Source organism: Abrus precatorius, unplaced genomic scaffold (assembly GCF_003935025.1).
Source record: "Abrus precatorius isolate BTA unplaced genomic scaffold, Abrus_2018 Scaffold7, whole genome shotgun sequence".
Taxonomy (NCBI): Eukaryota; Viridiplantae; Streptophyta; class Magnoliopsida; order Fabales; family Fabaceae; genus Abrus; species Abrus precatorius.
In genome coordinates, this window is record NW_020874417.1 from 5340396 (window position 1) to 5368355 (window position 27960).

Genomic DNA, 27960 nt, shown 5'->3' on the forward strand with positions numbered 1-27960 from the left:
GTTAGCTCTTGCTTACATAACGTGAGACCGTCTCAGATACTAGACTGTCAAATTTCTTTGCTTATACGAATAATTAAGCATCTTACACTCAATTAATGGTTTTGGTTTGCTTTATTGAGCTTTAAGCCATAGTTCTCCCACAGATTTCCTCCCTCAGTACTCATCAAGAAGGGAAAGCAGCTATCAGCTGGAGCAACATTTCCAACATTGGAATTTGAAGGTGAACAACCATCATTTGTTTGTAGCCTCTCAATCTCCTGCCTTTGATCGTTGATATCATCACAATAGGTACTTCCTTGGTTGTATAGGGAAGGTTGATGATCATCATTGTTCTTGAAGTAAAAACAACTTCTTGAGTTTTCCCTGCGCTTCTTGTTCCCTTCTTTACCATCATCTCTTGGATAGTTGCTGATACTTTCCCATTTCTCTCTGCACATCAAAGCACTCCTTTGGTAACCAAAACAAGCCATTTTGGTTGCTACTTCTTCCCATGTAACCTCTTCTGAACACTCACTTTGTGGAAACCTTGTTTCCATCTCAGCTCTCAACTGTTGAAGCCTTGTAATCTCAGATTCTGGCCAGCTATCAGCACCTCTGATGACAGTACCGCAGTTTAAGATTTCACTTCCATCTTCATTATTCTGGTTTTCACTGTGGTTTTGAACTCCAGTTGCTATTACATTTACACCCTCATGAGGTTCAATCTTCATTATTTCTCTTGCTGTTAGTTTTTGCAAAGCCTCCATTAGAGCAGCATCTCTGGCTTCAATCCATGCCCTCTCTTTAGCCCAAAACTTTTGCTCCCTCTCTAACCTGCTTGCCTCTTGTTTCCTCCACTCTTCCTCTCTCAACACCCTCTCCCTTTCCTTCTCTTCCAGTGTCTTCACCAGCTTATCCAACCACTCCTTTTGCTTCTCAACGAGCTTCCTCATCTGTGAGTCAATGAAGTTTTTTATCTTCACCTTCCAGCTCCTCCCACTCTTCCTCTTTCTCCTCTTCTCCATGGATTCATTCTCCATTGTATGATTATTTCCATCATTATCAGATGATGATGTGTCAAAGTCAGTGGAGTTAGTGAGGCTGAGGCTATCACAATGCTTATTGTGAGACTGAAACATTTCTTGATTTGTTGGGGCGGGGGCATGGCCACTTGTTTGAAAATGGATGCTGCTAACAACATTGGTTTCTGGGACTGAAACTGTGTTACTGTTTTCTCCATATAAGGCTTCAAGTTGACGAAAGAATCTGTAATGCTTCCCATCATGTCTTCCTGCCTTACCTTCTTTTGTCTTCTTGTAATATTTGTATAGATTCTCAAACTTCTCTCTGCACTTTTTTCCACTCCTTTGGTATCCATGTTCTTCAAACATGATCCTGAGATCATCAGCACAATCAAAAACGAAATGGGTATGGTAGAAATTAAACAAGAAAAGCCTATGAGAAAACTGATGACCTATCAATGTAGGAGAATAGAACCCTAGTTCCCAAAGAGGCCCCATCATGTGACGATGATGAGCCTTGGAAATTAATTAATAATTTTATGCAATGCCATGCAGTGACGTTTTTAGGTTCTTGCCACCTAGTTATAGCAAGCATAACTAAGCACACGAAACCTCAAATGCCATAGAAGTGAGGTTTCGAAGGAAGAGCCCCGGGTTGATGTCATTTCATACGATGGAATCAGAAGACAGGTGCAAAGACATTGGAATGTGGTCAATGAATTTCCAATAAGGAAAAACAAATTAACAAACGAAGGGATCAAAATCTTGCACTTAAAAGAGGGGTACAAATTTTCCAAATGGAAAACGAGACAGTGCTAGAACCGTACTAGACTCGGCACAAGAACTTAATGCCTTCTTTTAAAGTACACGATCAATAGTCGAAAACTGAGCACATAATTTAACAACTATTGCACACTGTATAGTCATTTCCACCGAAAGAGAAGCTTAACAAAATCGCATAATGCACACCACTATATATCATATGTTTCCAAACTTCACAGCTACCAAAATTAACATCATGTGCAGTCATGTCACCTTTCAATTAAGTAAAATCTCGAAGGAGCAGCTACATCAACATGTGCATCAAATTTAGTAGCATGTCCTCAGATATTTTTTTATTTATTAAAAAAAACAAACAAATTATCCAAATTTATCATTTTAAAAATCTCAAATTGAAGAAGAAAAAGAAGTAAGTAGTAATATATTGAAGAAGAGGGAGAATTATTCGGGATAAGTATAGGTAGTGAAATTTGGTGATTTGTACCTAGAAACTTCATCCCATAAGGGTCCCTTCTGATTAGCCTCTTTGAATTTAGGGTCCAAACGAGATCTGATCTCAAGAAGAGTGAGAGTCTCTTGTCTGGGCCATCTTCCAGTGGAGGCATCTCCACCGATGCAACCTGCACCCTCGACCTCAAAGCCACTAAGGGGAGGCGTTGAAGCAGTGGCGGCGGCTGCAGTAACAGGAGTGGGTATAGTGATGCTTGCAGCAGCAGAATCAGTGGCGGAGGCAAAGTCGTGAAGGCCACGTGGCATTATGTCACGACCGAACATCATGACCTCGTAGTGTTGTTGGTGATGCTGGGAAGTGGGTGGTTGAAAGGTTGTCAGATTCCGGTGGCCGGGGAAGAGCTCGGCCGTGGGGTGCGATGGCATGGAGGGGAAATTATGGACCGGCCTCGGCCCATTAACGACTTGTCTTAGATCGTTCATGTTCATGGCATACTGATGCTGTTGTTGCTGATGGTGGTGGTGGTGGTGATGGTGATGATGATGGTGATCTTCCGTTTCCATGAGTTGAGAGTTGAGATAGAGAGAAGGAGAAGTGATGAAGAAATAAGAAGTTGGAAGAGAGAGAGAGAGAGTGTGAAGAAGGAGAAGCAGTGGGAGAAGCGGCAGAGTCGGATCCTGTCGTCCACGAAAAAGCTCAAATTTGAAGCTGAGGACAATGGTCCCATCCCATGGCCAAGTGTATGCTTGTCATACTGTCTATGTATGAGAATAACACAGAGTCTGTGAGTGTGTAAGAGAGAGAAGACTCACTCACTCTCTTTCTCTGTTTATATTAGTCGAGGGAAATTCTATTCTTGTTTAATATATTAATAATATTAAATATTATATTTAAAAAAAAGTTAATGAATTTTTAATATGTACAGTTTGATGTGCATTAAAAAAGAATAATAGAAAAGAGACGTAATTATAAGAAAGTGACGTAATCTTATGAAAAGATTAAAAATTGAAAAAAGAATAATAACGTAGAGTACGGGTATAGTGGTATTGTAGAGTTGGGGTGTGTTATGTGTCTGTTTAGGCTTTTGAAGGACAATGGTGCTTCGTTCCGTGTCTTTGTTCAGTACAGTATGGGGGGGAGGGATGCAGGTACTTGGGAGAAGGGGTGACTCACGCAACAAAAGGGTCAAAGCCCTAAGGCCATAAGAGACGTCTGTGTCTATATACAGCCTATATATATTTAGTCAAACTTTTAATGTGAGTGTGTAAAAAGTTTTTCTTCTTTTTCTATTTAATGTTTTTAATACATTTTCCATTTTAGTGTAGATGTGATATAAGGAACCAAAAATATAAATAAATGTGATATTTTATACAAATATGGTGTAAGTGTTTAAAAAAAGTTAGATAAATAATTAACGGAATTCAAATTAAAGGTAAAAAGTTCTCTTAATCATGCTTTGCAGTTAAGTTGTTAAGATTAAAATTTATTTAATATTATTGGAAAAAAATTATTTAATATTCAAAAATTATTATAAAAACTTACATAATTTAATATTAATTAATTATGTTAATAATTAAGATTTATCTTTCACACTCTTACTATCTTTATCTATCTATCTATCTATATTAGTTTTATGTTCAAATTTAAAAAAATCATAGTATATGTTAAAATAAAATTTATTAAAATATTATAAAAAAAATTTGGTGTATAAATTAATTTTTAATCATGTAATAACTCACATTAAAGGTAAAAAGTTAGATAAATAATTAACGGAATTCAAATTAAAGGTGAAAAGTTCTTTTAAACATACGATTGCATATAAATTGTTAAGATTAAATTTTATTTAATATTATTAGTAAATAATTATTTAATATTTACATAATTATGATAAAATGTTACATAAGTTAATATTATAACATTAATTAATTAATTTTGTTAATAATTAAGATTTATCTTTCACACTCTTAGTATCTTTATATATATATTACGTATTTGCATGTAATTTTATGTTCAAATTAAAAAATATATATAGTATATGTTAAAATAAAATTGATTAAAATATTATAAAAAATTGTTATGTATAAATTAATTTAAAAACATTTAATAACTCATTGATCAGACATCAAAATTCACATGAGTTTTACTTTAGAAAATATACAAAAGATAATAATTATTATTTTATTATTATTTACTTGATTGCAAATTTTATATAAATAATAAAGTAATATATAATTATAAAATAATTAGATTGATGAAGTTCACTCTCGCATAAAAGACACCTCAAGAGATAAAACTTTTTCACGTGGCAGTATGAAAAAATATATATATCAATCACCAAATTTATTATAAATAATTATAATTAAAATATACAATTATGTATTTATATTAAAAAATTTAATTATAAGTAATGATATTCAACTTTGACTATTTATATTTACACAATCATGATTTACTTCTCTCGTGTAAAACAGTGTACTTATTAAATACTCTCCACACAAAATATACAAGAATCAATTTATATTAATGTCTAAGTTAATTTGTATTAATTATATCTATAAAATTTAAAATTAATTTAAAATTATTGAATAATTTATTCAATATATATATATATATATATATTCAAAATAAAAACATTATGCATTTTTAAAGTACATAGAATTAGAAATATTAATGATAATTTTTATGGGTGTTCAAAAAATCTAATTTCATAAATCTAATCTATAATCAATGTTAAATTAGTTTTAAAAATCTAGATTCATATTAAACCGATTTTTTTATTAACTATATTTGTGTAACCTGGTCAATGTCTAAATTCATTTTCTAAAATCAGATTTTTTTTAAAAATTATCCAAACACATATCTATAAAGCAACTTTATATCTTTATTTATTAAATTTTGTTATTATATTAGTTTATAAAATTTTATTGTAGCTACATTTTATTACTACTAATTTTTTATTAATCTTAATTCTTATAATTAAAATATTTAAAATAATTAAAAATATTAAAATATAACAAATATTTTTAAATTAATTACTACTGTTATTTTTATATTTATGTTTATTTTTTAATTTTTAAAATATTATAACATAAAAATTTTATTATTATTTATTATTAATTTTTATTTTTATAGGTTTTAATTTAAATTTTCACTATAAACTTTGTTTATTAAAAATAAATTAAAAATAATAATAAATATTTTATATACTTCTATAAAATATAATATATTAATAAATATTGTTAAATCTTTTTGAAATGCACTAATTTAATGTAACATTTTGTATAATAAATTAGTTTTATCTTAAAAATATAATTTACAAATATATTAAAAATCAATTTTACGTTAAAAATTAAATTTAAAATTAAATTTAAAACTAATTCAACATAAAACTAAATTTAAAACTAGTTTCAACAAAAAATTAAATTTAAAATTAATTTTAAACTAAATTTAAATTTTAAAACTATTTTTGAACAGATTAAAAAAATTAAAATAAAATAGTTTAAAATTTAACTCATATAATTAATTTGTGTGATGGATAGATGATAAAAAATAGAATATATTTAAATATTTATTACTTTAATAAAATATAAAAATAAAAAATATTATTAATAAATTAAAATATACGCAAATACTCTCTTGACATGTATTGTTAATGTAATGGGTTAGAATACTTTTTGTATTCATATTTTATCTTTAATAAATGTTAATGCTTAATAAATAAATAAATAAATATATATATATATAATGTTATATTATTTATTATAAAATTTAAATATTTTAATATAATAATTTAATAATAAATAAAAAATAATTATGGTATATTTTTACCATATGTAAAATGAGTTTTAAAGTAAATTCAAATTTTAAAACCAAATTTAAACCAATTTTAAAAAAATTAAAATAGATTAGTTTATAATCCAATCTATAAATTTAAATTTTAAATAGATTTAAATTAGTATTTTGAAAATCCAATGTATGAACACCCTTAATAATTTTGTCAAAATTTTACATAAATAATCAATAAAATATAAACAAATTTATAATTTATACAAAATTATTAATAATATAAAAAAAAAGAGTAACGTAATTATTTGATTTCTCATATATGCGTAAGTGTAACCACAGTTTTAGAACGAAATGTGTGTGCGTAATGGCATTGAAAATATGTGAACAAAAGTGGGATGACGAATGGAAGACAGCCGGTTTACATTGCTGACGCGTTTATAGTGCTTTGGATGTTACCTTTTTGACTTTGGTAATCATTCATTACAACCCATCACACACCCTGCTAGTTCCATTTTATTTTCTTAGAGTTTTATTTATTTTTATTTTTAAGATATTCAAATAATTAATAAATAGAATTGTAAAAAATATAGCGTACTCTTTGGTTTTACATTAAAATTCAATTATTTTAAATAATATTTGCAAAACTGGATACCGTAATTTCTTAAGTGTTGAACCGGGGATGTTAATGGATTGTTTTGATTTGGTTCAGGTTTATAACTTTTTTGTTAAATATAAACTAAATTAGTCCGATTAAAAATGGGTTCATTTTTTTAATTTAATTCATGGAATTGAATATACTTTTTAAAAAATTGAAATGAATTCATGATGATAATTAATTCAGAAAATTGTCCCTTTCTTACTAAAATAAAGTTGTATATATGAATGTAAGGATGGGAAAAAAAACTTACTAATATATTAAGTATATTTAGTTTGAGTTGTATGTAATTCTATTTTTTTTATTCTATCAATTGGGAAATTTTAGCTTTAAAATATTTTTAAAAAAATTCAGTAGACAAATTTTAAATATTAATTCTTATTTTCTTTTCAAAGGGTCTAATATGGATTTGATATATGAAATAATTTTAAAGTTTAGAAGTAAAAATCTAGATAAAATTTGAAGAGTTTTGTACGATGTGGAATTAGAGTTTAAAGAGAGAAGTTTTTTAGATTTATTTTATTTTAATTAAAATTTTGTTGGTGACATGAAAGCGGAAAATCATTTAAATAAATTAATTTCTGAAAACTTTAAGTAAAATAAATTAGATTTTGAGAATTGCAGGTAAAATTAAAATGATAAAAAAAAAACTAAATTTTACTCAATTTTAGAATTAAAAAATAATTAACTCGATAAAAGTTTAAAAGGCTAAATCGCATAAAGTCAAAATTAAAAGAGATTAAAAATACATTTAAGATTTTAAGTAAAAATATATCAAAGAAACTATTCTACTTAATTGGTTTGAATAACCCCCGTCTTTTTAAACAAAACAACAAGCGGCATTGTGCTTGTGCACGAACGAGAAAGAATAATTTGAATTGATTGGTATCAAATTTTAAATCATAATACTAATACTCGAATTAAAATTATTTGATTTTTATTAACTTGGTTTAATATTTTTTTAGTTGCATAATTTGATTCAATTTAAAACCAAAGATATAAGTCAAATCAGCTTAATTATTTCTGTTTAAGTTTGAGTTTATACACCTAACAAGTGGTTTTTGAACGGGGTAATAAACATAAACATATATAATATTACGTACATATTTATTTTTTCAAAATAATAACTCTTTTTCATTAGAAATTTAGAATAGGTATCGAAAAGTTGATGGTATGCTGCGGGTGATGAAAACGATCATAACAATTTTTTCGATTACGAGTTGTTAAAAAAATTAGCTTTTGAAAAATAAAGTCAACGTTAAGTATATTAACATCAAATGGTAGAAAAATAAATATATGAGCAAATTAGTTGATATAAGTTTATCTGTTAAAGTTCAAATTGATCAATCAATGAACTAATTTTTTTTCTGATCGTTGAAACTATCATTTGATAAAAAATTGTACACAATAATTTTGTTTATTACTGTCTAATTATTTATAATAACATATTACAAATTTTTTAATTTTATTACTCAAAAGATAAGAAGTAAGTAATCAATAAGTAATGCAATTAATATGTTTTTATTGAAAGTCTTAAATATTTCATTCTCTTAAGTTTTTAAAAACATTTTGTTTGAAATTTTAATATTTTTATTTGATTTCATTTTGAATTAGTATTAATATGTAATAAAATGTAAAATAATATTAGTTTTTTAATTCGTATAGAATCCGTGCTAGTTAACTAAACGTGGGTTGGAGCTAATATCAAAGGAAGTTTCATAAGTTCGATTTCAATTATGACACTATTAATATTCTTTAACCGGTTATACGTGTACGTGAATTGAATTATTAAATGGAATTTTATATAAAATCAACGATATTGTTATAAGAAGTAGGAACCTAAGAAAATAAAATAAACAATTAAGACAAAAAGTAATATATATATATATATATATATATATAAAACATGATTTATTATTATATAATTATTTGTAAATGAAATTTTTTTATCTTAAAAATGAATATTTTATTTTTATTTAAATATTAAATTATAAAATTACCTTAAATAAAATATTGTACATAATTAAATAAACTAAAGTACGACTATCTTTATAACGCATTTCAAATGTACATATGTAAAATAAGGTAATTATTTTAAATATTGAATTTAATATTTAATTGATGATTAACTTGAGTTAACATGTCATAGGTTAATATGTCACAGGACTCATTCATGAATTAATAAAATAATATATTATAGCAAGTTTTTAAAATTATTATATTTATAAAAAAAAGTTATTATATTTATGTTTTAGTTTTTCATCTATTTTACATGTTAAATATATTAAGTTATAATATTTATAATAAGTCTTTTGAAACTTAACTATCTATAATTTATGAACTGATAATTTAAAGTTGATATATTTTTTCATTCATTCTTTACTCAGTTTGCTCTCAAACTCACTGCATTATCTTTATGTTTTATATCAAAATAATATGATTTTCACTTGAAAATCACTAATTTCTGAATTCAACCACTCAAATAAGCTTATTCACAATTGGGGGAAAATAAAGACAAAAGGTAAGAAAATGCTTTAAGAGAAAGAAGTACTAATAGTGCTCAATAATTTATGAAAAATTAAAGTGTGGAAAAAAACTGAGGAGGACTTTTTCTATAAAAATTGCAGATTTGGAGGTTGCAAATTACATAGGTGAAACTACTTCTCCCTATCACCTCTCCTTCTTCAATGGACTAAAAAGTTGGAAACTCTTTTATAATAAGGTGTTTTGAGGTAAAGAGAGTCATTCAAATATGAAGCCTCTTAGCAGATGCATTGCTGAGAGTTGCAAGGGTTTACCACTAAGCATTGTAATCTTAGGAGGATATGCAATAACTCTAGTAGATGAGTGAATTGCAAACTATTTGAAACCGATATTATTAAGTTATAACAATATATTATATCTGTTGGTTAAATTTCTTTTAATTTAATAATTATAACTCATTTATTTAATAGCTAACTTATGTTGGTGTGAGTCAAATCTTTAATGTATACAAAATAAATAAAAAAATTGCATCGATATTAAATAGAAAAAACCTACTCTGTTTAATATTAATAACACAAAATTATTATAATGTGTACTGCAAATATTAATAACACAAATAAATGTTATCATTTATCAATATTGTGGAGCACTACATTCGCAGATATAAATTGTTAATTACCACAAAAGCATTTTTTTTCCTTTTAAGCAACACTTTTTAATTAAAAAGCATTTTATTCCCTAATAAGAACCTATAAAGTTGCGTGGAAGGACCTTAAAGTTGAAGTATTGAAACAAGCTTCTAATAGATAATTTTTAAGATAATTTTTACTGTTTTTAATTAAAATTGAAGTATAATTTTGATAATTTACTAATATTAAATATTCAACTTTTATTAAAATAAAATTTCAATTTTAAATAAAAGTAACAAAAAGTATTTAATAAATTGTATCCAAATTTTATCGTTTTCAATATTTTAAAAATTAAAATATCCGATTCATATAACTTGGACTGACTTGAGAATATTAGTTACTTTAGTTTAATCTCCCAGTAAATTTTCGGTCTGCGTACATTGTGACATCTTCAATGTATCAAAGGGCCATATACTGTGTTAAATGGTGGAAAAGGCAACACTTTCATTGCATCATTTTTTTTACTGTTGTGAGTTACTTTTTGGAATTATTGAAATATTATATACATTTAAGACATGGGTCATGTGCTTTAATTTCAACATCCTGAGTTTGAGATGCTTTACGTGCTGGCTCTTATTATAAATATTTGCAACGCATTAGTGACAATTTTTTAAAATTATTTTCTTATTATTAATTATAATTAGTTAAAAATCATAAAAATTACAAATACAATTGTGATTCAATAACAAAAAAGAAAAAACATTGATACATGATGTAAAATCAATGTTCTACATATGAAAAGAAAAAACATAATAGAGAATTTTATAAAACAAAAAATCAATATGAAAAATAAATAAATCTTCTCTTATAAATTATTAATAATTTATCTTCTCAAAATTTAGAAAAATCAAATAAAAAAACTTTAAGAAATTTTATAATATTAGAGGTTAAAAAAAAATTAAAAAGTTAGAAAAAAATCATTTAAAAAGATAAAAAAATTCACTAAAATATGATAATCAAAACATATTTAAACTTATATAAATCGGCAGTTGTGTTAAGAATATATCTAAAAGTAAGATAAAATTTTATATTTAATAAGTTCTAAATTTAAAAAAAATATTTATTTTTTAAAATAATAAAAATTAATTTTTAAGCATTTTATTTTGGGTTTCGTTTCTTAAGTATCTTGAAATAAAACACGGTTCCCTTCTATATATGTTTGGAAAAAAAAAGTTTAAAACTGGGCCATGTTACTGGGTATTTGTAAATCTATAATTCTACTGCATGCATATAAACAGAAGTTAAATAAAATTAGAGGAACATCTTTAATAATTTTTTTAAGAATAAATTTTACCAATCTAATAATGATTTTTTATAATATTATATAATTTAGACATTCATAAATATATAATTTAATACGTTTTAAATGATATATTATTCATTAAAATATAATAAAATAATGAATAGCAATGAATATTTAAATTGAGTAACATTTTATAAATTGAATATTTAAAAAAATTAAAATTAATTATTGATAATCAAATTCACTATTTAAAAACATCATTAAATATATTATGTTACTGCATCTGTTAAACCCCCCTTTCCTCACCAGAAATGCAAAACTTTAATTAATGGTAGCGTAATAATTAACATGCCTCTTCTCTATTCAATTTAATTAACTTTTAACGATGCATGTGGATTTGAAGACAGTATCTTTTCTATTCTATTCCTCACTTTGGTCAATTAATCTAAGCAAAAAATTGATTCAATTAAAGAACACACTTACTGTTCACCCCTACCCCGTTGGGTCGTACACTCTATGTAAATATATAGACACACGTTTCTCTCGTTTTTCGTTGAAAATTTCTTTCATTTTATATTATATATATATATATATATATATATATATAATAAGTTACTTTATTTAATTGTTTTTTATGAATGCTGAATTTTATCAATTAAACTGTTGATTTAATCGTTTTTTTTTATAAAAAGATTAATTTTATTAAAATTATACAACTGAAAAATCAATTGACACTTTATAAAACGTTATCATGAAGCTTCATTTCCACACAACAGAGGAGTCATCGGAAGAATGGAAATTTCCTCAATTCTCATGAATTTTAAGTTATTAACAATAGGTATTATAAGTGAAGAATAGTTTTAGTATTTTTTTTTTCTGTTATTATTATTATTATTGGGTCACAGGCTTCATCTGGCATTCATATGTGTGCAGAATGGAGTAGGACCCCATATTACTATTTGATCATAAATATGCCAAAAGCCCATGTGACAACCAGCAGCTGGTGGCTATCTATGTGCAAGTACGTAATACTACATACCCCCTGCATTAAATACCACTGCATTATGCTGTCTTACTATGCTCCATTTTTATTTTCTACAGAACATTACAATACAAATTTTCTAACTGAAAAGAATGCATAGATATTTTCAAAGAATTTAGATTCTTTCTGTGTTATTGAGCAACATAATATGTTTATGATTACAAAAACACATAGTTTTTATCAACTTTAATCAACGAGATTTTCAACTAATCAAAATGAGTTTTTATTTGATAAAAATCATTTTTCTCTCTTTAACCTCACCATACTATAATATAGCTTATCATAATGAGAAGTTTCAAAATTATTTTTCAAATTGTAAGATTTAATTTTACTGGTTCAAATAAGATTTTACACTACTATTGAACATGTAGTAATCTTAAATTTGATTATGATTAAATACAACATTGTTAAATTAAAATAGAAAGGATTTTGTTATTAATATTTTTTTAATCAAATTTATCGAGTGTTAAGTGATGTATGAATGATGGGATCTTAGTTAAAGAAAAAATGAAAAAGAAGAAAAGAATAGAAACTCACATTGATTTGGTTTACCACTTCATAAGCTTAAGAAATTAGTGTAAGAATGTCAATATGACGGGAAATTGCCCATTTGTTGGCTTGAATCAGATTAGTTAATCAGATGTTTAAATATCGGGTTTCCAAACTGGTAAAACAAATGAAATTTTATTGATTTGATTTTTCACTCCTTAAGCCAAATTAATTAGTGTGGGAAATTACAACAAAAGAAATCACAATAATATAATGAAAGATCAATGACTACTTAGCTTAACTTGGATAAGTCGGATGTTTGATATGATGTTCGGAACTTTGGTTTCTACTCCTTATAAATATAATTATACCCGTATTTTTTAAAATATATTTTTATTTACTTAGTTATTATATTTTTTCATTTATGCTTATATTTAATGAAAGGTTCAATCGTATTTTTTTATCCTTCTAGTAGCAATAATGTATAATTTTGGTGCTTTGAAATTTTTGAGCCAATCAAGTTTCTCAAATTTTAAAATTTAGCAAATTCAGTTCCTTAATATATCCTGCCACCTAAAATTTTTAATTTTTATTTTCTTACTCAAAGTCTTTACACATTTGAGTTAGTTAAAGTGTCTTCTACTCTAAACTTACCAACTAAAATATCATTTTTTCTCTTCAAATCAAATATTATATTTTATAGAACCTTTCAATTTGTGTTATCTTTCTCAATAAGTTTCTTACTTTTAAGGTTTAAAAGCTATTCGTAGTTAAATTTCATTACAAACTTCCCAAAAATTTGAACGAAAAATAATAATAAATTTTAATTAAAAAATTCAGAAAAGCTAAATTTGTATAATTTTAAAAGTTCAAAAGCTTAAATTTATAAACATAATAAAAATTAAAATTATACATTGAGTGCAATTAGATGCACTATTTAATTAAACACTTATTTAATAAACTCTTTTTATATAATAGTTTATAGTATAAATTTAATCATAAATTAAAAATAACTTATTTTAATAAATTATAAAAAATATTATAAAAGTGACATTATAAAGTATTAAATTACTGAGTACGTTAGTTAATTGAGAATCTATAATTTCAATTAAATTTTAGTAAATATAACAGTTGTTAAATATTTTTTAAAAATTAATAATAAATTCTTCCTGAGATTCCCGTAATTTAAAATTCGCACCGTTCCCCCTGTATCCCTCGTAGACCAACGGTCTCCTTCAAAACAGACAGCTTATATCGTATTTTGGACGGATTAGGTAGAATTGCATTTTGAGTTGGGCCTGAAGTTTTGAAAATCCTTCAGAGGCTTAAAATATTTGACCAGTAATAAATAAAGGACAGAAATCACAGGGGTAACAATCTAATAATCTAACAATACACCATCCCCTAAAAGGAAAGGAATCACTTCAATGTTGGAGTGTCATCGTCCACACCCACCCCCACCATTCACTGCCACAGTCACTTACCACTATCATGCTATTCAAGGATACCTTAATAATCTTCTTATTACAAGAGTGAAAGTTGATTCTCTTCATTTTATTTTGTTAAACATTCACTTTATAACTTTGAAAATTCTATTGCTTGGTTGGCTTCAATTACCATGTTGTCATGGAAAAAAGGAGTGTAAAATTGCCAAGGCAAGACACGGGTCTAGCGGTGCACAGAATCTTGACTGGGCAGAGCCACAGAACTGGTAGCTTGCTTTTGAAGTATATAGCAGAAGGTGCAGAATGTTCCATCCATGCATTAGCAGAAATAAGAGCAATAAAAATATGGAAAATGAGTACTATACACCCATTAACCACTTATTTGTTTTAAAGGAAAGAAAACGAACGAAGAGAAAAAAAAGCACAAATTGAAGAGAAAATAAAGGAAACAAATTATAAGTATATACATTTTAGTTAGAGAGAAAAATATATGATAAGTGAACAGATAATTTATATCTTTAATTTATTAACTATTACTTTTAAAACTATGATTAGTATATGCCTTTGTATTATACCAGTAACAAAATCTCCGTCAATTTTTGAAAACGTACAATGTAATATATATAGGGTAGATATATTATATTTTTATTCTAAACTTTTACCTAAAAACTTTATAATGTGAATTTAATATAAATACTAAATAGTGCCAGCAAGTTATGTTAATTTCTTCAATCAATAAATAATGAGATTAAGTTTTATTTTAATGAATAAGTATATACATAAAAATATATTTCATTTATAAAAACATATTTAAAAAATGTCATGTGTTTATACTAATAAAATAACATTATATTAATACATAATTTTATTAAATATAAAAAAATGATACATATATACAATATACTATCAATTTATATATTATTAGTTTAAACATATAATATTAATATTAACAAGTTAGTCTCCATTAAATAATATATATATATATATATATATATATATCAGTAAGGATAATTCTAATGTTTGATATACTTTTTTCTTATATATGAGTTGATTTTAATTTGTAATGTATAATTATATAAACAATGCAAATTAAATATTCTGGGCAGCTTCTTTCCTATATCTAAGGCATCGTGGATTAAGAGAATTATGCGATTAAGGTTACATTGACGTCTAATCAGAGACGATCCTATACAAAATCTTTGCTTGGTCACCATCTCGTTTTACCAACAAAGTCTATGAAATAATTATTAGACAGTTTAATTGATATTAAAGTTTATTAGATCATATATTAGAAAAGATTCTATCTGTTAACATTATACTCATTTTGATACTTTTTTAACTTAAAAAGTAGTATTTACTTATTGATCCAAAAATACTCTTAATGTAAAAAACAAATAAAAATTAAAATGAGGGATCGATCGTATATCTAAGCAATATAGGCTTCCCGAAAATGCAAAGGGGATTTCCATCCTTACATTAGATTGCTTTAATTTTTATGAAAAATAAAAACTTTAGTTTACTAACTTTGTATCCTTTAGATATAAATTGTATTTGCACGCTTGTGTATATTCTATTATAGTTTTTATTCCAGACTTCTTATTATATGATACTACCAACACACTATTTTAATTTTCATCCTAACTATGTATATTCAATTCCTCACTATATATACAGAAATGACTTTATAAAAAATGTATTTTAATATTTTAACACTTTGAAATTAATTTGTAATTGTCAACTAAATTTTTTTTTTTTGATATATACAAAAGGTTATAATATTCTTACAATAATTTTTTATAATATTATTTTTATTTTTCTTTATCACATTACTCGTTTTATTATTTCAATTAAATTCATTTTAAATTTTAAAATATAATTAAAATGTATACTTACATTGATTATATCATAAATTTCACATTACAATTATACAGTGCGAAAAAAGAATTTGAAATACAGCTCAATTAGAATCTTACATGCATGATCACTGATGAGTCACGGCAATTGAAATAAAAATAAATAAATAAATGGTTAAAAAAGAAAATAATAAAAATGCACGAATGGTGGGGATGGGCATGAAGCAAGCTGACCAGGTGCTGCAGGGAGGCATAGGCTCATCCCCTAAGCCCTACCCATGGACTTTGCAGGGTGCATACGTGGCAAATTAAAGGGTGAATGATTGGTTTGAAGATTGAAGGGTGATGGCAGGCCTGTCTCAGGCTCAGGCCTGGGCCTGCTACTGGGTTTCGTAAGCCCGAGCCCCGAGGCTTGTGTCGGGACTCAGAATTAGAATGTGGGTCCCCCCCATCGTACATAGCTGGCCATCACACTCCTTGTCCTCTTCCGTTTTAGTTTTTCATGAACGGACACGATTAGATTGATTGATCACAAGTTGACAATTTATTTCACTCACACTCAACTCTATCATCACTCACTTCTGTCTATTCTTTCCAGCATCGGATCACACAATTTGCAAAGTAATTATTACATTTAATTCAAAATTAATATTATCTATATTTTTTTTAATATTTTCTCTGTTTTTTATGTTTAAAAGTTTATATTAAAATTTTTAATAATGTAAATTTTATTCTAAAAAATATTATTTTTTATTATATTTTTGTCTACTGCTAATTAACATCTTACTTATTTATTGTTCTCAACTAAATACACATTTATTATTAAGAATAATGTCAATAAATTAATTATTCAATAACTTTACAAAATAATAAATAAATAAAATTATTAAAATGTAAAAGAAAATAATTTCCTATCTCTTTATGCAACACGGGCAATTTCACCCTATGTATTTGTAAAAGAAAATAAATTCAATATTCCTGAAATATGAACTCTGTTTTTTTCAAAAGCAAATTACCTGAAATATACTACACTAGAGTACAAAAAAATTAGTCGTATTTGCGTCACTTCTATTTTGGTCCGTTTATCATATGATCGATTCATAGCTAATCAGAATAAAGTAAATCCCAAAAAATATAGGTCCTTAAATCAATATTCGCAATTTGATTAAGCTCTTGTTGTTGTGAAATTAGGAGAATAAACAATTATGAGTTTAAAAAGAAGGCATCTAAATGGGTTGTGTCAAGTTAGACAGAACACATTGTACGATTGACATAGGCAACTTTAAAGGACTACAATGGAGTGTGTCATAGTTTGATTCGATGGCGATCATTGTAATGGGGTCATCTGTGAGATACAATATGAATCAAAAAGTTTTGGGTGTCCAATGATGAATGCTCATATTCAAAATTGCTGCTGGTGGGTATGTGTCACTCTAAAGAGATAGTGGTTCATCGAGGAGATCCAATGTGGGGGCCGTCGTTCCATGATGGCGTCCACACCCAATTCAATTAGAAAGAAGACCCTTAAATTAATTTAATTAGTAGAGCTTTGGGTCACTACTATAGTAATGAATTCAAACTTAACCATGGAGTCATTATGAATATGTATATTTTTTTCTAAGTTTTTCATGGTGTGACGCAAAAGAGGAATCTCTGTGAGAATCAGAAAGAATCAAAGAGGCATTTGATTGGTGGCTGGAAAATATCCGGCAGCTTCAACCGGGAAAGGGAGTTTTTAAAGTAATCTTATATTATTTGTTGTTTGTTTTAAAATACATGCCATTTTAAAAAATTAGTTTGTTTTAAATTATAATATTAAAAATTTATTATTATATTGAACTACTGTACAACTAATTATTATCCAATGATATTACTATTTTGAACTTTAAAGTGAAATTATGAAAAAAATGCGAAAGTAATAAAACTAAAAAATATATATCAGATTAGTGTGACCACACTAAAATTTTTTTTGATACGAAATGATTCTATATAAAAAAATAGTAGTATTATATTTATGGGAGAAAAAAGGATAAAATATGATTAAAATGATTTAAATATGTAAAAAATAAAGTCATTAGAGCTATTAGTGAAGAAAATAAATTGTATAATTTTTAATCTCAAAAAATATCAAGAAAGATTCTAAAAAATTATTTAAAAAATTATGATGAATAATATTTATAAAAACTTAAATTTTGACTAAATCTAATAATATTGTACTATTTCTAGTCCTTTTTTTATAGGAAATAAAATTGAATATTTTTTATTTTATTTATAAAAAATATATGATATATTTGAGATGAATTAGCTATTAAATTCTTTTTATAATTTTTTACTATTATTAAATGCATCTTTATAAGATAATAATTACATCATTTAATATCATGAGTATTTTTAAAATAAAATTTATATTTATAAAAAATATAATTGAATTAATTATTTTTACCACATGAAATATAATTTATGTAACCAACTTAATACAATGAGATAGAGTTATTACTATTGTTGTTATTGATTTTATTTTTCATAATATATTATATAAAATAAAAAATGAATAAAATAAAATATATATAATTATAATTAAATAAACTTATAATTACATAAGATTAGAAGTGTTTAATAATTTCCACTCTTGTATATAACCTTGAAGTGATAAATAATTATTTTTACATGTACGAAAATGGATCTCTTGTACTGTTTGTTGGAGTGAGTTGTCATTAGTAGGGTAATTAAAACAACTTAATGATGATAAATAAGAAAGTGACAGAGGCATTGATTTTAACCGGTGCTAATTACAGGAAGTTGCTTTCTAGCAGCAAAAGTATCTTTGTTGATTATGACCATTGTATCATTTTCATCCAAATGCCCACAGCACAGGTGAATTGTATTTAGATAATCTGTAATATCCTTGGTGTAGCTAGCACATTACTCAACACTATCATTTAATTTAGATAAATTACACTCTATTTTGAAAACAGGTTTAAATTATACATTTTCTTATTTTAAATTTAGAAGTTGTGTTTTCAATTAAGTTTTAGCCACTAACGACTTTTTTATAAATTAATTTCCTCTTTGCAACTTTTAATGATAACAGCTAATTTGAGCTCTGTATTTTTAATTTAAAACCTTAAAAAAATGAAATTTTAAACACTCTTAACATCAACTTTGAGACATTACAAATATTTCATTTCAAAATTGATAATAAACTGCCTAGGCACCGAATTGATAATGGTTATAAGAGAGTAATAGAAAGGCAAAATTCACTTTTAAGAAAATTATTTATAATTAAAAGGTAAACAAATTAACTATTCTATCAGGAGAGAAGAGTACATTTAAAATAAAGGGATGGCAATGCAATCTTAAATTTTGTTAGGGGACAAATTGTACAATTTTGAAATGTTAAATTTTCATTTAGTTATTTAATGAAAAATCGATCTCTTTATTTTTTTAATCTATACTTCAATTTTTTAATTACTATTAAACCATCTTATATATAAATCAATCTCTTTATTTTTGTCAAAAAATTCTTCAGTTCTTTGTTTTATTTTTAATCACTTTCTGATCAACAAATTCATGTCATGTGGCTTGACTAGTCAAACCATCTACATTAGGAAGAAAATTTAGGTCTAATAAGAACGTATATTATTAATATAACATTTTAATTTTGATTAAAAATAAAATAAATACTAGTAAGTATATTTAAGATGTTAATAAAAAAAATCAGTAAAAACTATTAATGATGTATTTTTAATATACTTTTAACATAATTTTCAATCAAAAATTTACCATCATACTAAACTCATTCAATTCTAAATATATTGTACAGAAAAATTATTGCCAATACACTTTCAAGCACATTATTAACGATTGAAATTTTTTAAAAAATCACAAAATTATGTAACTTTTATTTGATGTTTAATAAATTTCATTCAGTCTCATAATTTTAATAAAATATAATTAATAATAAACAAAATTTTATAAAAATAATTCTAAACAGCTATTCATGCAAAACTTTTGCCATCAACGTTGAAGAACCTGATTGTCATTAATCTTGACAGTACCTCTGAAAGCAAATATAGACAAGTGTCCAATGACCAAAACAAGACGGGCCTGCTCTCCAACAATGTCTGAAACCCATTACAAAAAAAGTTTACTGGGCCAACAAAACATTGTATTATTTATGAGCCCAAAAATTAAAACTGATACGAGAGCCCAAATTATCGATCTGCAGACTGCAAATGAACATTGAGTTTTGGATCTGCAATAATAACCCACGACGAGAAAAAAATCACTTCGTGCATTCAGGGACTTCACCGTCACCGTGTGTACGTAAAAGTTAAAACGCGCTTAAGTGTTCCTCCATTTTTTTTAATCTCTTTTAACTATCACTGTATGTATTTGCACTCTGCACTTGACAATGCACATTTTGAATTATATGAAACTAAACAAAAGGAAGCATGTCGACCAAGATATTTCTTTGTTATGTTTATCATATTCCACTAACTATAATGTACATAATAACAAGAAATGCATTTTTACATTTTTTAAAATTTATTTTATCATTCAATAAATTTTCCAAGTTTCATTAAAAATATTGATCTCATTTCTCATAAAGCGAGTCTTACAAATTTTACACTACTAATAAAAAATATATTTTACAGACTTTATCTTGACGGGTGAAAATTTTTTTATAAAAAAATTATAAACATAATATTAAAACTATCAGCCATAACATTAAAAAATTTATAAGTATTGCAGTTTGTTTTTTTGGAACCAGGATAGTTAGCAACTACGAGTACACACATATGTATGCATATGTATAGATAGATAGAGAAAGAGAGTGATAATATTATTTTATTTAGCCCAATAAAATTAATATTTGTTTACTTTATTTGTGTATTTCCAAAAGAAATAAAATATATTGGAGAGTGACACTGAGTAAGAAACACTCTTCTCTCTCCACACATGCTTAAGCAATATTACCTCACATCTTAAATATAAATAGTTTTAACTACTTTACAAGAATTAAAAAATTCAGTTAATTTTATTAATGATATTAAATTTATTAATAATTTAAATATTTTTAAAAATTTATATTTAAAATTACTGGGATCTATTGCCTTACTTTTTATTTTCAAATTTTTTTCTCCACTAAAAATATTTTTGTAAGAAAATAAATAATATAAGAAACAATATGCAAAAGGTCTTACAAGATGAATGATAACAAATTATTGAAAGAAGCAATCTTTAATATTATATACTAAAATATTTTATTTAAAAAATAAATCATTCCGTAAAGTTACTTTTTTTTATAGTTTGTCAAATGTGTTATATAAAATTTGTATCACCTAAATATTCATTATTTATATATATATATATATATATATATATATAAGTAGACATATTTATTTATTTATTTTATAGAATATAAAATAATAAATATATTTTAAATAAAAATTACATTTATAATATATAATTAATTTTGTATTCGTTTTGAAAAATTAAGTATTTATTTCATATAAATAAAATTAAAAGTAGTGATATAATGTAAGTACCTCTAAAAAGGAAAAGAGTATAATTTTCACTTTAAATATCACATTTTAATATTATATCTAAATATGTATTGAAATTTTGTAAAATCAAAATCATCCAAACTTAATTTAATTTGATTTTAGTAATAGTTATATAATAAGATAATTATATCCTCTAGACTAATTTAAATATTCTAATAAAAAAATTGGCCAACAAAAATTTCGTCTGATAAAAGGGATTAATTTATCACAAAGTAAAATATTATTTTAAATTTAAATTCTCATGAAAAGAAATACACATACTTAGAGCTTGTTTGATTACATTTTCAAAAACTGTTTTCTATTTTTAAAAATATAATATAATATAAATGTTCTTAGTGTTTGATTTTACTTTGATCACAATTGACTTTTGCTGAAAATAAGTATGAAAAAAAAAACAGTTTTTTAAAGATTTTAATCTTAAAGTTAGCTTATCACTTAAATTCAGTTTTTTTTTTAATTTTAATCAACTCAACTAAATTGAAAATTATTTTTTTTATAATTCTAAACATGGGTTAGCACAGATAGTCAATGATTTGAACTAAAAAAAAAAAAACCCACCTTTCTCATTAAATATCTCTTAAAATTTATCTAAAATCTTAGTTACTAAACAAATATCCAATCTAAACAATTGAAAATAAACATTAAAAAAGAAATTAACTTGGTGGGTATCTTAAAATCCACATATTTACAGCAATAGAAAAATCGATTTACAGAGAGGAGAAAGAGGCATATATTGTTGAGTACGCGGTTCGCGGCATAACCCTTTTGCATATGTAGCCGTAATAGTACGCCCCAAAGTAACTGCATCACAAAGTCACTAATTGAAATCCTCTTCAGCCATTTTCCCCCCTCTCTAACACCAATGTCTCCATCAACAGCAAGTGTGACTATCAAGCAATTTTGGTTGGGCTGGTGGGAACCCCCCACACAAAACTCGTATATTCTATTCATTAATCTCATTCTTCACTTGCTAAGTTACCGACATCAATATATATAGTTTCAACCAAAATCTTTTCCTTATCATCTACCTTTTCTTTCAACTATAATTCATTAGTAGTGATAAAATATAATTACAATTTCCAATGATTGTCGGATATACACAACTAGTTGGTAATTCACATAATGTATAGGTTTTTTTAATATTTTTTCAATTATTTATATTACTAAAAATACTACATGTATATAAAAAACATATAATATGATGCATCTTATTATTTATTTTAATAGTTTGAATTTTACAATATCTAATGTTAAATGTTTGTAAATAATTATAAAGGCTTAAATACTAAGCATATTATGTATAAAGATTACGAATGCATTGCTAATATAGAATTGCTCATGGTTTTTAATTATACAAAGAATTAAATATTCATAATTATAAGAGAACGTAAAAAGAATTTAATAGAGATGAAGCTATCAGATCTTTAAAAATGAAGAAAGAAAAAGATTTGAAAAAGAAAAGAAGTTAAGAGTTTAATAGTAAAATGAGAGAATTTAATTATATAAATGATATTATTGTATTTTATATTTTTATTTTTTTAAAATTAATAATTTCAAAATTATTTTTTTATAATTTTTTAAAAAAATTCTCATTTGAAAAATTAATATTTTTTTAAAGTTAGAATTCTAATTATGTAAGAGTATAAGAGGATAAGAGAGAAAAAGTTTCAAGAACAAAAGAACTCAAAAAATTAGCATTTAAAGGTCTTTATAAAGTTTAGAAAAATCTTCTAACCCTTCTCCTCTTAATTAAGTAACTCCTAAATAATGGTTAACCCATCTTAATCCCTCCCTTCTCCTAAACACAATTCCTAAACATAGCTTAAAGCTCTTATTTTGATATTAGTTAATTTTTTATTCTTAAAAAGTAAAAATAATAAAAACAACAAATACGATAATAAATTATCATAAATGGTAAATTGACACTAAAATTTCAAAATAATTACTTATTAATTCAAAATTTTAAAATCAACATGTTTTATATGATTTATCATAGTTAACCTACTGTAGTCAATCAAAATTAATTAACATCTAATTGTTAGCAATCAATAATATAATTCTGACAATGTATATAAAAAATAATATAATTCCGCCCATAGTTTAAGTCAATTAATTAAGATAATTATTTTGACAATAATTCTTGTTATTTGAAGTAAAATATAGTTAATACATGGCTTATTTAAACATATAAAAGTAAATTATTTTTTATGTGAAAAATGGTGAAATAAATTTTCTGCGTGAACCTTAACGACAAAAGGATTATCTTTACTTTTCACATTGAATCCGAAATGGAGAGAACCAAAATACTTTATATGAACGGCAGATCAAGTTTTTGATCATTATAAAATATTTAATTGTAGCCAACAAAAAATGAAGCCCTGTCAATCCTAATTACAGTCCCCAACTTTCCAGATTTAGAAATCACAGTACAAAAGATTTTTTAATCCTTATTTCTACATTTGGATAGCACAACATACATCGAATATACTATTGGGTTTATCGCCTGCAAGTTGGTACGTTTGCTCCCCCTCTATGATCGGTCAATAAGCAATGATACCAATTCTAATTTTAAGTGCATGCACTTGAATATGATCCAATATGTGGACCTCTTGAATATGACTCCTCTATCTAAAACCAAAGACAGGATAATATGTTTATTTACTATATATTGGAAAGAGTACTGAAGATAGGACGTGTTTTTATTTCTTCAAATTATACAAATATTTGTATACAGTTTTTCTTGTAAGTACCTACGTTTGACTTCTTTATATCCGTACTAGATGATAGATATCCTTCGACGTTTTTTAAATAAGCAAATATTTCATTAAAGAATGAGTACAAGAATTACAGAAGAAAAGAAAAATACATCATATAAGCAAATCACCCTTGACCCCTGTTGCACCCAATTATATGATGAAGACAATAAGTCTATCTTACAGGTATGTACATTGCCACTTTCATACGTATGACTTATAAAACCACATATATGAATCAGACCCACCCTCTAATGACCAGGTAATTACTGCAAAATTCTTCAACACCCAATTTGATAATTAACCTTGCCTTCATGCTTTTCATTATCATTTTTGTGAGAAAAAAAAATAAGAACAATTCTTTAGATGTTTTTACTTTTATTTTTTAATTAAAGATGAAATTTTGGTTCAATAATATATGATATTTTAAATATTGACCTTTTATTGAGATAAATATTATTTTAATAATAAAATATTGCTCGTAAAATTTGCCTCATTCCACTCACCCCTCTCCCACTTTTATCATTCAAGATTTCAATTCAAGCGCGAGGAGCATCTATGCATGATGGGAAGCTACATCAAGAAAAATCATTATTACAAATACTGAAATAGTTAGCTTAGTTTGCTTATTTGAATTGTAATCAAAATAATTTAAAAGAGTTTTTTATTATTGTAAAACAAGCTATATTTTCAAACTTAGTTATAATTTCTTTTAAAAGTTAAATTCTTTTTTTCAATATGTTTACACTAGCTAGAACTACAAAAAGAAATAATAATTAGACTTATCAAGTAGTTACGTGGGAAGTATATGTGACATACGAGAATTAGGATTCGTTAACATCATATATTAAATTTATACACTGTATAATATAATAATTTTTTATAAAATATAAGATTGGCCAATTTAATTATTAGTTTAAATTTTTTTATAAGTATATTAATTTTGTAAAATTTCATAAAAAACAAAATTAATTACTACTTTATTGCATTTTTTGTTTTAATAATTATTATATTTTTAAAATATAAGTAAATATCAGATTTTAAATGATATAATTATAAATATTTAAATCTTATAAAATTTGATACATGTAGCCCTGCCCCAGGGTTACATCTGATATCAAGGTTTTTAAGAAAAAGAAAAACAGAAAAGTAAACATTGACGGTCATGGAATAAATTAGAGTTGTTTTGAATTACAAGTGACACAAGAAAGGAATGATGGGAATAAATTAAGCACTGCTATCCCGTCAACTTTTTACCTCTATGATTTTTTTTCCCCTAAAATTCTGTTTGCCATCGTGCAAGCTTATTAGTTCCATCACAACTCTATATAAATTTGTTGACAGGGGTTTAATCAACAGTTCTATTAATTCAAGTTGTATTATTATTATGCAAATTTTTATAGGATAAAGGTTTTATAGAATACTTGGAGAAGTGAAAGATACATAGCCAATACTAAAGGATTGAAGCCATATATCTCTTTTATTGCTTTTTTTAAAAAAAACTTCTCTAATTAAAAAAGAACAACTTAGGTGTTAGTTTGATTATAATCTCTTTTGGTGTTGATTTCTAATAAAATCATAATACATCTTCCTATTAGCCATGAATAACACCCGAACATCATAATAAAATATAAAACATTACTTAAAAAAAATCAACAATAAGGAGAGGAAATATTATTTAAAAAATCAATTTTTTCCCTAATAACACATTAATTTTTCAAATGGAGAGACATGAAAGGATAAAATACGGAAATAAGTGATATTAACGCCACCCCAACACAACCTCATTGTTTTTTACATTTTTATCTGATTTTTTTAGTTACAATTATATTTATCACTTTATTTCCATCGGTGTCTGAGGACAATTTTCTCTAAAATGATTTATACATATTGCTCCTCGTCATTTCCTGCATTCGAATGATCAATTGGAGATAAACTAATTTAGAAGAACTGATCAAGGGGTTGTTCGTCGAAGCTTGAAAGATGGGCCATTGAACGTATCACATATATTCCTTCAAAGATAATTAACAACTCCATTAATTTCCTTGTCCTATCTCTTTCACACAACAAATATGCATGTGCTAGTACTAAAAAAAAGGAATATGAACTTAGTAACGATGTAAAACCAAAACACACAAAATCAATAAATATGCAATGCCTTTTTTTCAATACCTAGCAACACACGTCTTTTTGGCTATTAGAAATCGTTGATGCTCCAAGATGCTTGGTATATATATTAATTCAGATTTTAGATATGCCACATGCAGACAGATAGACATGCACCATAAATAAATAATTAAGAAGAAAAAAGAAGAGAATTTGCAATTGATATCTAAAACTAGCTATAGTACCATACTCTCTGAATGGTTGTGGATCATTGCGGAAACATCACAAACCCAACCTAATTAATTGGTTGGGGACTAAAATCACGACGAAAAGACGAGGATGGACGGAACGAAAAACCTCGTCCTTGTAAATTTCGGCATCGAAACGAAACCCACGTAAGTAGTAATATTCTTATGTGCTGTCTTGAACATATGTCACTACTCCAAATCAATGTTTTGTGGCGGATATATCAAAATCTATGTAGGAATTAATTAAAAAAGGGAAAACAGTGTTAGAGTGCAGTATCACTATTGACAAATTTGACGTTGGTTGAGGCAATTCAATTAAACCTTTTGATTTTATAAAATATGAATTAATTTAAAAATATGTTACAGAACACTCCCTCTAACCCAGTTTGATATCCATCCCAACGCCAAGCTGGCTTACACCAGAATCCTCGACCCTCCACACGCCGCAATTCAGCAACAACTGGTTTGCACTTTGATTCAAGAACTCCTTCTGCAGCCTCCAATTTCGCCCTCAAATTCAGACCCCCATAAATGGCTTCCCTGAATTCCCATAAAATTTCACTCAAGTCACACACATACATACTCAAATCATGCATTCGAGCAATGCAACAAGCAGTAGCAAAGGCTCTGCAGGAACAGAAACAGGTCGTCACGGAGTGTACCGAGGGGTGAGGCGCAGGAGTAGTGGAAAATGGGTGTCTGAAATCCGTGAACCCAAAAAGCCTAATAGAATTTGGTTAGGCACGTTTCCCACGCCTGAAATGGCAGCTGTCGCCTATGACGTCGCAGCGTTTGCTCTTAAGGGTAAAGATGCTGAGCTTAACTTCCCTAATTCCGTTTCTTCCCTTCCTACCCCTGCTTCTCTCTCTGCACGTGACATTCAGGTGGCTGCAGCCAGTGCTGCAGCTGCTGCTGGTGCAGCAAAAGATGCCATGGGCACACAGCCACAGAATAATAATGTTGCTGTTGCAGCCTCACAGGACCAGCATGGAGGGACCAGTGACCACTTTGTCGATGAGGATTTGATCTTTGACATGCCTAATGTTCTTGTCAATATGGCTCAGGGAATGCTGCTTAGTCCTCCTCCTTTTGATTTTGGTGGGGAAGAAAACATGGATGAACAAGAGCCTAACCTGTGGAATTTCCCTTAAGACTAAACCCTTTTTTTTTGTTACTACTATAATATATACATATTGCATGAATAATTAATATGCTTGAAGTATAATAAATAAAATGAAAAAAGAAAAGAAAAGGTGTTCTGTAATATATATTATGGGCGAACTCTCACATCAAGGCTTTTGCTTGGCAGTGACGAAATTAATGTAATGTATGTTAAGTGTCTTGCCTTTTGGTTCTAGTTTGATT

At 26.2% G+C, this 27960-nt stretch overlaps 2 protein-coding genes across 2 annotated transcripts; one reads left to right on the forward strand and one right to left on the reverse strand.

The window, feature by feature from the left end:
- LOC113870891 (trihelix transcription factor PTL-like) lies at positions 1-27176 on the reverse strand. Its single transcript, XM_027507418.1, has 4 exons — positions 26960-27176; positions 19951-20042; positions 2266-2909; positions 1-1374 (listed from the first exon to the last, which is right to left on the reverse strand). The coding sequence occupies exons 1-4, from the start codon at positions 27174-27176 to the stop codon at positions 93-95; spliced, it is 2235 nt and encodes a 744-aa protein (XP_027363219.1). The 3' UTR covers positions 1-92.
- Positions 26976-27746, forward strand: LOC113873367 (ethylene-responsive transcription factor ERF024-like). The gene has a single exon (XM_027511464.1). The coding sequence runs from the start codon at positions 27186-27188 to the stop codon at positions 27744-27746; it is 561 nt and encodes a 186-aa protein (XP_027367265.1). The 5' UTR covers positions 26976-27185.
- Positions 27747-27960: the final 214 nt, after the last annotated feature.

Excerpts from the sequence above, each read along its gene's own strand:
- LOC113870891 (XM_027507418.1), bottom strand. The coding sequence starts at position 27,176 with ATGTATGTGTGTGACTTGAGTGAAATTTTATGGGAATTCAGGGAAGCC. Across the intron at positions 20,043-26,959 it reads TGGGTTAGAGGGAGTGTTCT|ACATTGTTGGAGAGCAGGCC; the intron begins GTAACATATTTT and ends AATGGGTTTCAG. Across the intron at positions 1,375-2,265 it reads TTATGGGATGAAGTTTCTAG|GATCATGTTTGAAGAACATG; the intron begins GTACAAATCACC and ends TGATGATCTCAG.
- LOC113873367 (XM_027511464.1), top strand. The coding sequence starts at position 27,186 with ATGCATTCGAGCAATGCAACAAGCAGTAGCAAAGGCTCTGCAGGAACA.